The 16,747-nt window shown below is 38.6% G+C and overlaps 1 protein-coding gene across 1 annotated transcript in view; it reads right to left on the bottom strand.

Moving 5' to 3' along the window:
* Nucleotides 1–684: 684 nt before the first annotated feature.
* LOC140231732 (ficolin-2-like) overlaps nt 685–16,747 on the bottom strand; it is a 29,527-nt gene continuing 13,464 nt past the window's right edge. Inside the window, exons 3-4 of the mRNA XM_072311884.1 lie at nt 2,096–2,357; nt 685–938 (exon numbers count right to left, since the gene is read on the bottom strand). Of these exons, the coding sequence (XP_072167985.1) occupies nt 685–938; nt 2,096–2,357 (516 nt within the window). The remainder of the gene's footprint in view (nt 939–2,095; nt 2,358–16,747) is intronic.

Here is a 16,747-nt window from a genome sequence, read left to right as displayed (position 1 = left end):
GTCTTTTTTATTTTAGGAAATATTTTTCTTTTTTTACAATGTTATTTAAAATGTTGAATTATGGAGACAATAAATGCCCTGTTCGCTTCGAAAAAGAAATTTTGTAACATTTTCGTCAAAGATATGAAGCAACACCACTTTGGCTTCAGGCGACACGGTATGAGAAAACGGTCGAAGTGCAGTACGGATATGGTTGTATTCCAAGCGACTCCTATATGCACAGCACACTTCGCCTGGAAGGTTCATAACATCTTCTGTTTGATGATGTCTTAAACACAAATGCGTGTGTCAAGATACGTACTCTAAACACTAGTATAACTCACTGTTTTTCCAAAGTTTGGGAGGAAGCTTTTCCGAGAATGAAATAAAAAGAAAACAAACAAATAACTTTGTAAATTGTTATACACCGTCAAATAGCGTGCTCTCTGTGTCTTTATTAGATTAAATTTTATTCTTCAGTTCTGTGTCCTCAAAGTTCGGAAGAAATTAAATCAAATGCACACTAATGGGTCGAAGGTCTAATCTGTACTATCTACGACTGCTGGGTAATGATATTCTTTAATTTCTTCTTCTTTTTTACTCATGTGTGTTAAATATGAAAAGACTTTAATTTCACAAGTATCAAAGCTGCATTTTCATTATTTAGTGGGGGGAGGCATAAAATCTGCATTTTATATGTCGACCTTAGGGTTTTATAGGCCGAATTTTCATCTCTGCTCTTTTCATGGAGTAAAAGCTCCGTTTCCATAGGTACCAGCAGACTCCATAGTGGTTCACCGTTCCAGGCGTAAAGTAAAATCCGTTCAGATTGGCGAGGACGCAATGGTCGTACCACCAGGCACTGCCAAAATGTATTCTGGCGCAGTTGTTGTTGTAAATATCGTTGTCTTGGTCCCTCGAAGTGAAAAAACGACCATCGTGTGCGCTAAGAGAGTCTCCTGCAAAAGTAAGGGAGAAAATAGAGAGATCATCCAGAAACCATAAATCTGACTATACACATCAGACGATTCGTCAAGCACCCCCTCTCTCTCATAGGCATTAAACTTTAAAGGAAACCAAAACCCAAATTGTGGATTGTGGATTGAGCGAAAGCAGCAACATTAGTAGAACACATCAGTGACAGTTTGAGGAAAATCGGACAAATAATCGATGCAAAAGTTATGAATTTTTAAAGTTTTGGTGTTGGAACCGCTGGATGAGGAGACTACTAGAGGTTTTGGCGTCACTCAGTCCATATTCTCTTTGGCCCGAATTCACGATGGTGGTACAATTGAAACCATGGTTTAAACCATGGACAAATTGTATGGAACGCAAAGTGTCGCATGGCCTATTTAGTTACGAAATCAGTCATTTCGTCGACGAAATGACAACATTGCGTCGACGAAATAATTATTTCGTTAATGAAATGACTGATTTCGTAACGAAATAGGCCATGCGACACTTGGCGCTTCATACAAATTGTCCATGGTTTAAAGGGCTCACACCTGTAAATAAAATGGAATGTCCCAGACCCCTTCACAACATCGTACCGAAGATCCCAAAATAAATGAAGAAAAAAATTAATGAAAAATTATTAATGCAGTTTGGCATAAAACTGAATAGTTGCAGATATTGAGTATGAATTCCTCTACAAATTGCATTTTGGTTTGAAGATGAAAGCTTTTCTCATGGAATTTGAAGGGACTATATTTCATTGAGTGCATGTACGGAAAATAGGTGATTTTTTTTTTTAGTGACATGAACTCGTAATCTGTCTTTGCGGACCCTTGGACAGAGTTTGAGCCGAAGAACCTGCCTTGGAAATTTCATGGATGAAAGGGTATAGTTCACTTATCCAGGTTAGTGGAGATGAAACACTTCATTTCTCCCAGCTATTTTACAGATTTTTTGAATTTTGAATTTCAACACACGTCTCTAAATGTCTCTATGGGGAATTATTTACCCGTGTGAGCTCTAAATCATAGTTTCAATTGTGCCACTTTCGTGAATTCGGGCCAAGAAGTTTAATGAAACTGTAATAAAAAATGTAATTGTATGACGCCGATACATGACTGCTTTACTAAACATGTTTCATAGGGAGAAGTTACAGTATTACCTGCGTTACCACAGTAACCGGAGACGTGTAATCGATATTTCATTGTTTCGTTATCGATCCTGAAGGACTTGTAGATAGCAAAGGCCTCGTTCCCTTCGACGTCCCCAAGTTCGACCCGTAGCTCGTAGTCACGCTGTGCCGTCAGGTGGTAGATCTTTTCATTGCCGAGCCAGTGCTCTGACATCACATCGCCGAACCCAACCTTGTACTCCCTCCACAAGCGATCGAATCTGAGCGAGCCATCTGCTCGACGCCGCAAAAGCTGATTTCGGGTGGGAAAAATGAAATGCAGGAGACTATAACGTGAGGCAAAAACGTGATACAAGTAAAGTCATTGCTTATGGGAGCATGATGTATTATGCAACAAACCTGTATAACTCATGTTACATAGCATAATAATGAATAATAAATAATGATATAAAAGTCATTTGAATCCTGTATTCGTACTGGTTGAAGGGGGGATTCTACTATTGCCTGTAGCGCAATTCAACGACAGCTGCCCCATATAATAATGTCAAATCACCCTATATGGCACTAGACTGTCCTTTCTTTTTTTTTCTTTTTTTTTTTGTACACACGCGGTACCCATAGGAGGTCGTCTGTACATGACTGTTTTGTAGAAAGCGATTGGCCCCACAAGGCGGGAGGTGGCCCGTGTCCGACATGCAGTGTCCGATGAGATCACAAACTATGCAGCGCCTTTAGGTACTGTAAACTGGCTATTATAACTATATATCTTCGGTATTTTGATTAAATAGGTATTGCCTTCTTAGATGTGCATAACACTTTAAACATCCCGCTGCACTTATATTTTACAAAAGAAATTATATCTTCCAGAAGCAGCTCTTGAGGGAAAATATTGTCTTGAGGAGAAAATATGACTTCCAGGGGAATGTCAAGTATATAAATAACACTCAACGTACAAACCAAGATTCATCCCAACACAATGCACACCGCACTGCACCGCACGTCCTTCACACAATACTTCCCACTCAGTGAGTGGCAAGATTTTCTTTATGTATCTCTTTATTGTGCCCTTCGCACAATTACTCCCCACTCAGTGAGTGGCAAGATTTTCTTTATGTATCTCTTTACTTGGGGCCATCTTCCTCGTCAAGCTTAGCTTATGATGATGGTCCCCTGCATTTCATTTTTATCATTCCCTATTGCTTCCTTTCATATATGATATTCGTTCTTGAAAAAAAGAAAGAAAATGTATGTAAGATCCAAACGTTACGAATATTAGCTGTGTAAATGACTATGTAAGTATTTTGTTGATTTGTTGATTTGTATTGATTTTGAAATGCAGAAATAAAAACTAAACTGAACTGAACTGAAGTACTATATTACAACGATAGACAAGGCAATAATTCTTAGGGTCTATCATGCGGTCTACGTAGATACACATCTTTCATTCTTGCCCCGTCGGCAACCAATCAAATTTGGTGTTACATTATACCTGACTTGACGTCACTCCATTCATCAATATAAAGATTTCGATTCTCGCTACATTAGTCACGTGATTACATTATTATCAATCACTAACCAGTATTTATGTATATCATTTTGATATGAATATTCTTGATATAATCATTGTTACCCCTCGCGATGCACTCCAACTCCATGCTATGACCCTCCGTGCTAAACTCCATGCTCAAGTCTACGCATGCAGGCATGGAATTAAGGTGCCTCGGGCAGAGCAATGTCCCGAACTATGTCCCAGTCACACAGTGCTTTACGATGGGTTACGTCCGCCGCGGATAGATACGGATTAGTGGACGCAGGGGGACGCAGCGTGGACGCAGGCATCCGCAGGGACGTATGTAGACGTAACTGTCCGTAACTCATCCGTAAAGAAACGCAAAATGACGGCGCCAAGCTTGTGAAATTTTGAAATGTTCAAAATTTCGCAGAGGGACTCCACGGATGCAAACTTACGCAAGTAACCGTAACCAAACGTAACTATCCGTAACTAAACGTAACTACCCGTAGCTTGGACGCTGACCATCCGCAAACAATTTTACCTCCCGCCCGTTTGCGTTCGTTTACGTCCACCGTAAGTATTCGAAATTAACCGCAAGTTAACGTATCACAACACTTTCGTCCGCTTACGGATATTTGCGGACAGTTACGGATGCTGCGGACGATTACGTCCTTCGACGTTTTCCGTTTTCCACTCGCATGGGAACACAGAGACTCTTGGGAAGCCACACAACTCGTGTTGCCAAGCTGCAGCGCATTTACCTGATGGAATGCTACAACACAGTCGGAGCGGTGGAGAGGCAGAACCGCATGGTCAAATTATGAAATTTCTCCCTCAAATTGTCATTTTAGGTAGCACCCATTTATACTCATGACATCGGTTGACCCTTGGTGCTGAACTTTTTTCTTGCACTCTTTGAATGTATATTTTTCGAAAAAGGCAATATATTGGGTAAGGGGATGGGATGTCAACATTTTATTCACTTTTCTAGCCGGGGAAGGTGTGGGACAGCGATAACTATATAAACTGAGAACGAATTTAGCATTTCTCTACAGTCTTACCCACTTTACGCTCCATGGAATGTGTATTACATATATATATATATATATATATATATATATATATATATATATATATATATATATATATATATATATAATATACAGTATGTCCCCCCAAAAAAATTACAATCAGATTGTCGCGTTGATAACACCCAATATGATTAAACTGTCTAAATGCTACTTCAGGGTCTTAATGTATAACATCTTAGCTCAATTTTGCAGAAAACCCCATTCAATTTAGTTACGAGGTCACAGAGAAATTGTTGTAAAGCATGTCATGAGTCTGATTCTTCCAAGTTTAGCATTTCGATGCTCTTGTGTGTGGATACAATAGACAGAACTTGGAGGGAAGAGATTCCTGACATCCTCTACACAATTCCACATTTCTCCTTGACCACTAAAGCAAATCGAATGGGGTTTTCTGTAAGATATGAACAATGAGTTATAGTTTCATACCCTGAATTTGTATTTAGATTGATTCAATATTTTTAAAGATATCATTGCGGAGGGCCCCGTTGTAATTTTTGTTGGGACATACGACATATTGTACTTGGGTGTGGGAAGGGTGTTTGAAAGTCTTGATGTATTTTTTTTTTCTGGAAATTTAATAAGCATTGCTTTATTACAAAAATAAACCCAATAAGTCATGAATATCACTGCACAACGACAGCGTAACCAAAGTTTGTCTGTTCCGTGACTGTAAGTAATATTTTCTTACTCTAGTGTTTAACTTATCGATCTATAATGTACTTTATTTGTGGTATAATTATGTTATGTATTCTTTACAATTATAACGTTTATTCATATTTGAGTTGCACAAATAGAATTGAAACTTCAAGTTCAAAATTTCATATATCTTTTATCACTGGATAAAGCAAGTCAAAGGATTACGATTTTTTTCCCAACTTGTACGTAATTCAATTTCAGTTTTCCCCAGTATACAATGTAAGACAGTCCAATATGTGATTCCCTTGCTGTCATGATACACTGACTTAGCAGGGATTGTCACAGAATGTCCATAATTATTTATAACAATCTGTAAGTATCCGTAACTATCCGAAAATATCAACAACTCTCCGCAAGTGTTCAGAACTATTATGTGCCAATTCGTAAGAATATCCGCAAGTGGACGCAAGTATTCGCATCAGGTAGTATTTGTCCGTATCGCCCGCAGTTTTTCCCCGTATGTTTTGTACAAATTTTCTGGTGACGGCAAAGGATCCGCGGGAGTCCGCAGAAAAAAATGACTTTTTTGGACGTAACGCCGGACGCAGAGCATTATGTGACTGGGGCCTTAGCATCTGCATGGAGAGCAAAGTGCATGGACAAACATAGAATGTATCACCTAGCTCTATCTATCTGCCTATCTCTCTTTCTCTCTCTCTCCCTCTATCTATCTATCTACACGTATCTAAAAACTCGCATTGTCTACGGCTTGATTTTTTAGAAACACTACTTCTCAGGGGCGGATCCAAGAATTCCGTGAAGGGGAGGCGCCTTCACAAAATCAAAGGTGGCGCACGCGCCCCCAGTTTTTCTTTTCATTTTTCTTGTTAAAAGAAATGAAATAAAGAGGGGGCACACGCCCGGTGCGCAACCCTCTGTATCCGCCACTGCATATCTTGTGCATTTGAAACGAGCGGGAACCCCCCCCCCCCAAAAAAAAAAAAATAAATAAATAAAAAAACAAAAAAAAAACATGAATTTACCGCCCAATTTCCTCCATCTGTGCTCATATCACAATACACTTCGAAAGGCTGTGTCATGCCGGTTGGCTTGATGAAATAGGGCACGTCTTTAGCGCTTGGACCCATCTCCGCAACTTCTGAGCAGTCTCGTGGAAACGCGCCTTCAACATGCAAAATGAAAATTGCAGTTGTACGATCATTATTCTCGTGGTCAGTATAGGCCTAGATTTATTTCGAATAATCGAGTCGTGTTTAAAGCTATTTGTTAATATAAACTAAATCTTAATAGCGCATTTAAAATCGACCTGATCACCACGATTAGAAACTACTTGAAAGGGAGTAAAATTTTTGACCAATATCTAAAAGAAAATTATGTCGGCAATGAAAGACCAGCAAACATAATCATTATTCCACCAACAGACATTTATATATTAAGTTTACCTTCTTGTATATCCTCGCCTCTCCTGGAGACATCTGAGTCTGAAATTGGAAAACCAAAGTTAGGTCCAGCGATTCGGATATGAGATAGATAACATCCCAGTTCGTCTTATAACAATGTTGAACGAAAACAAATAGAGCTTTTCTCACAAACGGAACATGGAAGCATTATAGGCAGGGAGAAAGTGACTGTTTTGTAGAAAGCGATTGGCCCGTGTCAGACATACATCATGCAGTGTCCGATGAGATCGCAAACTCTGCAGCGCCTTTAGGTACTGTAAACTGGCTATTTAGGTGATACGCTATCAGCGTATCACCTATTGTGATTGTCAAAATCTCTCTTTATTTTTAGGTGATACGCTATCAGCGTATCACCTATTGTGATTGTCAAAATTTCTCTTTTTTTTAGGTGATACGCAATCAGCGTATCACCTATTGTAATTGTCAAAATTTCTCTTTTTTTTTATTCTTCTTTCTTTCTGCCACATTTTGTGTCGTCAATATCTCAACAATGACATCACGGAATGACATGACATTTTCAGTCAACATGTCTCATAACAATATCTAGCCACAATAAGGTTTTCATGACAGTAACATATCTATGACGTCATCTAGGCGCCATTTTGTGATTTTCGGACCTTGTCACATGATCAATCATAACTTCATAACTAGATGTCATTTCTGTATCATTTTCGCTGGACATAAAGTTCAGGTCACGCTCTATCTTACTTTCTAACGCTAGTTACCCAGGTCATCATTAGGCGCGCGTAAGCGCGCGTCAAAATTTTAAAAGGCTCAAAACGACTTCCCAATGGGAAATCTCGAAGTTTCAGACAATTATAAGCGTTTCAGACATTTTCTCGCGTGCGCGTCCGTCCGCGCAATTTCGCGCGCAGAGCGCTTAAGAAACATGGAAATGCAATTTTTTTGACTGATTTGGATTCCTGATACTTTGAGTAACAGTATCCATTGATTTCCGATCGATTTCGACCCATAACAAAGGAATGCACAGGCGTCAAAGTTGAAATTCCGCACGCGCGTCTTTCTGCAAATATAGTGAAAAAACATGTCTTTGTTTATTTCGTCATAGCTCTTTAAATCGTCCGTTGACCCTATATTTCTATTGCATATTACAAAAGCATATGAATTGTAAATAACATTCCAAGTATCAATATTGCCAGAGAAACGCGATGACGTCATCAAATCGTCATTTTATATAAAAAAGTGGAATTGATTTTTTTGAGGTACTGTTTCTGACATTCATTTGCTTGTATCTCTGTTGTTTAAGCTCAATATTATCCCAAATTCAGATATGTTGTACTTTGAACATTTTGTCTCTCAAGTCCATGTGATGGTTTTGATATATGATGACGTCATCATACTAGAAATTGTGATTAAAGGTAAAGACTCAAAATCAGACAAGTTTACGTGTTATGTCTATGGGAGGTGATTTTTTTTCAAACCATGCATTGACTTGACAACGTTTAAGCACCTTTACCTCATCTGATTTTGCTCCATTTCCTCTGAAACATAAATATGTTGTAGCTGAGACAATAAGCTGCAGTCATCATGCATTTTATATTTTCAAATCTCCTCATCAGGTCGACAATTTTGTAGTTAAAAACTGAAAATGAGAATGCAATCTGTACGGAATGATTCCCGATTGTTCTTTGCAACTGTATATTGGTCGAATCCACGCGGCCACTTGTGGGAAGTTGAATAGCGCCATCTCAGTCAGCACTGTCACGACAGTATAATCATACATTTAAGTTTCGCAAAGAATCTCCAGGACAGCCATATGGCGTAATCGCTTAGCGCGCTGGGTGTTCATAACGCCACACCGGAAGGCGAGAAGTTCGACTCCCGCGGAAGTTTTCTCTTTCTTTTTTTTTTTTTCCGGCAATTCAGCTTTACTCCGATGTCATTTATCGTATTATTTTACCAAGTATACGTAACCCGTGAACACGGCTGCTCTATTTCCCTCGTTTTGTATTGGAGTTTGGAGATTGGGTTTGCTTCATTAATTTTGTCACACTTAATGTTGTAAATTGCCCCTTGTTACAGTGTCCCGCTTGCCATCTTTCGTTTGCTCTTTCCTTTTCTCTTCATTGGTTCTTGTAATATTGTAACAGGATAGGTAGGAACATGTACGTTTAGATAACTGGCAGGAATGGGAGCTGAATTGATTAACTCTAGTCCAGGTGTATGGCGTCTCGCTCATCTCTTTGAAATTCCAGGTTGTTATTGTTTGACCCAATAACGGAGTTGTAGACAGGTTTTATGTTGCTATAGAGGTATCTTGTGCCACATGAATGGAAGGCATCACTGTTTAGTAGTAGTAATGAACTTTTTCATGTTGTAAATGATATAAAGATATGAATTTCACATCCAATCTTCGGGACAGCCGTGTGGCTTTATAGTCGCTTAGCGCGCTGCATGGTCATTATGCACTACCTTAGGACGAGATGTTCGGGACCCGCAGGACGCTATTATTTTTTTCTCTCTCTCTCTCTTTCTTTGTTTTTCTTTTGGCAGTTCAGCCTCATTCCGATGTCATTACCCCACGACACACAGTCACTCAAGTTCCCTTTTTTTTTTTTTTTTTGTCGGAGGCTGGAGGTTGGATTTGCTTCATTTATCATACGTAATGTTGTAAATTGCCCTTGATATACAGTGCCCCGCTTGCCACCTTTCGTTTTCTCTTTCCTTTTCTCTACGTTTGTTCCTGTTACACTGCACAAGACAGGTCGGAAAATAATTTACATAACTCAACTGGAGCAGGAATGGCAACTGAATAAATTAACTCTAGGACAGGTGTATGGCGTCTCGCTCGTCTCTTTGAAATTCCAGGTTGCTATTGTTTGACCCAATAACGGAATTGTAGACAGGTTTTATGCTGCTATAGAGGTATCTTGTGCCACATGAGTAGAAGGCATCACTGTTTAGTAGTAGTAATGAACTTTTTCATGTCCCTCCATGTCAATTATAGTGTGTTCAAAGGGGTTGTGTGTCTATCTGCCAAAGAAAAGGAAAACCTTATTTTCGCCATGGCTATTTCTCTATACGTAACCGTAGGTGATGAGTGTTGTTGGTATCTGAGCAGTGAATAACACAACATCAGGCTAAAATCCCCCTTTTATACGCGCTAAGCGTTCAATTTGATATATCTTTATTTATGTAGTCAATCACTGCTAATGGCGTTACAGAATTATGTTATAACACCTTTCACTGAAAGTTTATAAAGCAAAGTTTATGGACAAGGCAAGCAATTGTACATGAATAATACCAATGATTTCAGAGGGAAATTATGGTATACCTAAATGTAAGGGTATCATTGCTTTGGAATTGCTGAAACAATATCTTGGCACGAGGTCTTCCACCTCTAATAACTGATCCCTTTAAAGATGTGTCGGTCACGGGTGATCGTCATGATTCATCTTTCATGTAGAACCTTCCGTTCCACACTCTTAGTTCGAGAAGACTTACCATCATACTTCAAATTGTGATTAAAGGTAAAGACTCAAAATCAGACAAGTTGACGTGTTATGTCTAAGGGAGGTGATTTTTTTTTTTAAACCATGCATTGACTTGACAACGTTTCACCACCTTTATTTCAGCTGATTTTGCTCCATTTCCTCTGAAACTTAAGTATGTGGTAGCTCAGACAATAAGCTGCAGTAATCATGCATTTTATTTTTTCAAATCTCCTCATCAGGTTGATAATTTTGCAGCTAAAAACTGAAAATGCGAATGGAATGTGGACGAAACGATTCCTGATTCATCTTTCACATACATAAGTTTACATTCCTCATATTTTCTCGTCGAGACGTATGGCCGAGAGGATAAAGGCGACGTCACAAGATACGTGAGGTTGCACACGTACGGGTTCGAACCCCATAAGAACACGAAACAAAATACTTACATCTTTTGCTTTTTTTCTTTTATGGAGTATTCACCTTCGTCCATGTAGAAATCACGTTTTCATGTAAACGTACACACACACACACACACACACACACGCACACACACACACACACACAATATCCCTTTGTTTTGTGTTGGAGACCACATTGCTTTGACTGGCAACTTGGACTTGAAATTACAAATGTTAAAGTGAAGATGGCTCTTAAAAGACCGCATGGCCATGTTTGATTTTTTTTTTTACAATATAAAGACCAATTGGTAAATATTCATTCACATATCCTTTCCAATCAACTTACTTGGACACGCCGACACCACACGAAATTTTCAATTGGTTGCATGACAGAAACAATTTCATCTGAATTATGTAGGACTGCATAAAGAATTGGACTTCACGAATATTTCTCAATATTATATTATACTTCAAGTCGCTACTTAACATTATTTTCGTTGTCGATCACTGAAAATGAGAATGGAATCTGGTCGAAACGATTCCCGATTTATCTTTGTAACTGTATATTGATCGAATCCACGCGGCCACTCGTGGGAAGTTGAACAGCGCTATCAGTCACTTGACGTATATCGCCAAAAAACTGAATATCAATGTAAATTTGTGTTGTGTATAGCATACATAGATAGATTTAAGTTTCGCACAGGATCTTCGGATCTTCCGTGTGGCAGAATCGCTTAGCACGCTGCGTGTTTATAATGCCCGACCGGAAGGAGAGAAGTTAATCGAGTCCCGCAGGACTTTTTCCTTTTATTTCTTTTTTCTTTTCTTTTTTCAGCAGTTCAGCTTCACTCTGATGTCATGAACACAGCTACTCTATTTCCCTTGTTTTGTATTGGAGTTTGGAGGTTGGGTTTGCTTCATTAATTTTGTCACGCGTAATGTTGTAAATTGCCCCTTGAAACAGTGCCACGCTTGCTACCATTCTTTTTCTCTTTCCTTTTCTCTTCATTTAGATTTTGTTCTTGTTATACTGTAGCAGGATATTTAGGAACGTGTACGTTTACATAACTAACAGGAATGGGAACTGAATTAATTAACTCTAGTCCAGGTGTATGGCGTCTCGCTTATCTGTTTAGAATTCCAGGTTGTTATTGTTTGACAAAAACGGAGTTAAAGACAGGCAGGGAAGGAAGTGACTTGATATTGCTTCATATTATATGAGGAATTTCGGGCAATACCTTTCCAATTAGTGTAGTGATTTTGACAGGGTTCTCTGTCGTTTATTTTCGTCATGGCTGTTTCACTAGTTTAGCCATAGGTGATATGTGTTGTTGGCATCTGGGAGAATAGAACAGATCAGTACCAAACTGGAATAGCCCTATAAGCAATGTGGTAAGCATTTAATTTGTTGCATTATCTTTCTTCTTTAAAGTCAATCACTACTGATCGAATTACACCATATAATATGGCACGTTTCACTGGTAGTTTAGGAAAAGGGAGCTAATTCAATGCAAGATACAATGATATGTGCTACCATTGATTTTAGAGACGTCATTGTGGTGTGGTGCTGGTGGTGATAAGGGAATCATTGCTTTTAAATTAATGAGACAATCCTTGGAACTTTGCATCAAGAATATAATGCATGTTCGTGCGGTGTTTTTTTTTTTTAATCCTTATTTTTCTTTATCTTGTTTTTAATTCAAGAATGTTATATCTGAATATGTTCGATTTAGTTACGGTTTCAATGCATCTTGTTTACCATCTTCTCTGACATTAAATTGATGGTTTTTCAATTTGACATTGTCTGTCTATGTGTCTGTTTATGCTCATAAATCACTCTTATAACAACTAAAACATTTGTTTCACTTGTCACACGCAATGCTATGGATTGCAGTTGTGCATGCAGTTTTCCTTTTGCCACCTCTCGTTTTTCTCTCCCCTTTTCCCTCACTTTGGTTTTGTTATACTGCAGATGGGAATGATTACAATAACATAACCCAACTTGAAGTAGGAATGAGAACTGAATAAATTAACTCTAGGCCAGGTGTATATAGCGTCTCGCTCATCTCTTTGAAATTTCAGGTTGTCATTGTTCTATCAACGGAGTTGAAGACAGGCTTTATGTTGCTATAGAGGTATCTAGCTCCACATGAATGGAATGCATACGCTGTTTAGTATTAGTAATGAACTTTTTCATGTCCATCCCTGCCAAGAAAAGTGTGTTTGACGGGGTTCTGTGTCATTGTGCCTATGAGAAAGCAAAGTTTTATTTTCGCCATGGCTGTTTCTCTATGCGTAGCCGTGAGTGATGGATGTTGTTGGCATCTAGCTGGGCAGTAAAAAACCGAGTATCATGCTATAATACCCCCCCCCCCCCGTTAGGTTCTAAGCGTTCAATGTGATATATATTTCTTCTTCATTATGTCAATCACTGCTGATGGAATTACAGAATTATGCTATGACACGTTTCACTCAAAGCTTAAAAAGCAAAGTTTATGCACTATACAAGTAATGGTGCATGAATCCTATAGACCATTGATTTTAGATGAGAAATTATGATATGCCTATAGTAGGGATGTCATTGATTGGGAATTAATGACACGATTAAGCATTTTCATAATCCTTATCCTTCACTCTAACCTCCGTGAAAATATCATATTTGAATTCAACCAATAAGATGGTAAAAAATGCATGCATTCATGTTTTATCAATATACAATGTATGGACTTTCCAAACATTCAACAGCGATTATCTCAAAATGAACATTGTGTGGGTTAGCACTATATTGCATCGACCCCTTCAATTGTCTATCAAGTTCATGTCGATGTTTTCTAATTTGATGACGTCATCATACTAGAAGTTGTGATTAAAGGCAAGATATCAAACTCAGCGAAGATTACTAATCGCTGCCTCATGTTCCTGTGTTTGATCGTCCAGTCAATACCAAACTGACGACATACGTTGAATATGTTATACTTTGAACAATTGTCTATCAAGTCCATGTCGATGTTTTCTAATTTGATGACGTCATCATACTAGAAGTTGTGATTAAAGGCAAGATATCAAAATCAGCGAAGATTATGTGTTATGTCTATGGGGGAATTTTTTTTTTAACCATGCATAGACGATAACGCTCAAGCACTTTTACCTCACTTGATTTTGCTTCATTTCCTCTGAAACTTAAGTATGTTGTAGCTGAGACAATAAGCTGCAGTAATCATACATTTTATTTTTTTTCAAATCTTCTCATCAGGTTGACAATTTTGCAGCTTAAAACTGAAAATGAGAATGGAAGGTGGACGAAACGATTCCTGATTCATCTTTCACATACATAAGTTTACGTTCCTCATATTTTCTCGTCGAGACGTATGGCCGAGTGGTTAAAGGCGACGTCTCAGAGACGTGAGGTTGCACACATTCATTCATTCATTCATTTTCATTTTCATTTCATTTATTTCATTCCTTCTTTCTTTTTCGTCAAACATAACACGAAATGTATCAGAAGATATAACATAGGCATGTATTCGACTTTACATGGTAGATAATGGTTAACAAATACGAAATTATACATGCATACCGGCAAAATACAAAGTTATGTTTGGAGGATAAAAAAAAAAAGAAAGAACTGAGAGGTTCACTGAAAAGCATGCTTGTAAATTGTGAACCACTCAAAAGGATTCTTGTGAATACATTAAACTTTTTTTTTTTTTTTTTTTTACAAAGACAGGAGAGAACAAGACAGTAGAAACACAACGACATTACATGACTTTACAGTAGGGTATACCATGACACATGCGGGTTCGAACCCCACAAGATCACGAAACAAAATACTTAGCCATTTTACTTTTTTTTTTCTTCAGTGGTGTATTACATATTCGTCCATGTAGAAATCACGTTCGTATAGAAACGCACCTATACACACACACACACAATATCCCTCTTTCTTGTGTTGGAGACCACATTGCTTCGATTGCTGCAAAATTTTGCAGGCTGACTTTATCAAACCGATTATAGTATAAGTAATGACGACTACGGAGGTGTTGTACTTTGAACAATTGTCTTTCAAGACCATGTCATTGTTTTGTACTTTGATGACGTCATCACACTGAAAATTGTGATTAGAGGTAAAGACGCAAAATCGGACAAGTTTACGTGTTATGTCTATGGGAGGTGATTTTTCTTTTAAACCATGCATTGACTTGACAACGTTTAAGCACCTTTATCTCAGCTGATTTTGCTTCGTTTCCTCTGAAACTAAAGTATGTTGTAGCTGAGACAATAAGCTGCAGTAATCATGCATTTTATTCTTTGAAATCTCCTCATCAGGTTGACAATTTTGCAGTTTAAAACTGAAAATGAGAATGGAATGTGGACGAAACGATTCCTGATTCATCTTTCACACACATAAGTTTACGTTCGTCATATTTTCTCGTCGAGACGTATGGCCGAGTGATTAAAGGCGACGTCTCAGAGAAGTGAGGTTGCATACGTGCGGGTTCGAACCCCACAAGATGACGAAACAAAATACTTTGCTATTTTACTTTTTTTTCTTCAATGGTGTATTACATATTCGTCCATGTAGAAGTCAAGTTCGTATATAAACGCACCTATACACACACACACACACACACACACACACACACAATATCCCTCTTTTTTGTGTTGGAGACCACATTGCTTCGACTGCTGCAAACTTTTGCAGGCTGACTTTGTCAAACCGATCATAGTATGTAATGACGACGACGGAGGTGTTGTACTTTGAAAAATTGTCTTTCAAGACCATGTCAATAAGCCAGTTCGGGGTTAGCTCATGGGCACATGGGTACAAATGACCTTTCTTCTTTCTCAGTTGATTAGGCACTCCACTAGTTTCAAGCGACAGAAGGCATGAGCTTGCCCAACGTAACAATTTATGGAATTCATCAGTCATGTTCAAACAAAGGATGAACTTGCATAGACCAGGTGACCAGAATGATCCTTCCATTGACATTTTGGAAAGCATCCATTTCATTATTTTGCATTGAATGTATTAACAATCTCTTTCTATTGATATTGTCAGACACCGCTTTTGCTGTCATGTGGATGTGCTGGCAAGCACCACTTATAGGGATCAGTTGAATAATCATTACATTACAGATGCTTATCTCAGTGAATTTAAAAACCACCATGCTCTGCTGGTACAGATGACCTTTTTCTGCTCATGCTCAAAGTGGAACCCCGAACTGGCTTATTGTTTCGTACTTTGATGACGTCATCACACTGAAAATTGTGATTAAAGGCAAGGTATCAAAACCAGCCGATTATAGGTTTTATGTCTACGGCACGTATTTTTCCCAAGTCGCCAGAAATGGCATAGCGACATCAGTCGTTACAAGGCCGCATTTCCGTCTAGCAATGCAATACATGTTCACGCGGCCCCGTTTGTTGAGTGGGCATTGACTTTTTCCCCCTGTAATATCTATACATTTTTTTTTGCCTAACCATTTCCGTGGATGTCCCGTGGCCGAGTGGTTAGAGAAACGGATTTGCATGCACGCTGAATAATTTCAAGGTGCCTATATCACATTCTTATCTTTGTCGATCACGGATGACCGACATCTGATGACCCCAAGCGTATCACCTAACTCGTCCTCAATGTGACGAGTTTCATATCTCGTTTATTCTTCTTTCTTTCTGCCACATTTTGTGTCGTCAATATCTCAATAATGACATTACGGAATGACATGACATTTTCAGTCAACATGTCTCATGACAAAATCTAGCCACAATAAGGTTTTCATTACAGTAACATATCTATGACGTCATCTAGGCGCCATTTTGTGATTTTCGGACCTTGTCACGTGATCGATCATAACTTCATAACTAGATGTCATTTCTGTATCATTTTCGGTGGACATGAAGTTCAGGTCACGCTCTATCTTACTTTTTAACGCTAGTTACACAGGTCATCATTACGCGCGCGTAAGCGCGCGTCAAAATTTTAAAAGACTCAAAACGACTTCCCAATGGGAAATCTCGAAGTTTCAGACAATTTTAAGCGTTTCAAACATTTTCTCGCGTGCGCGTCCGTCCGCGCAATTTCGCGCGCAGAGCCCGTAAGCAACATGA

The sequence above is a fragment of the Diadema setosum genome, chromosome 8 (assembly GCF_964275005.1).
Source record: "Diadema setosum chromosome 8, eeDiaSeto1, whole genome shotgun sequence".
In the NCBI taxonomy this organism is placed as follows: Eukaryota; Metazoa; Echinodermata; class Echinoidea; order Diadematoida; family Diadematidae; genus Diadema; species Diadema setosum.
This window is presented reverse-complemented; position numbering and strand designations above follow the sequence as displayed.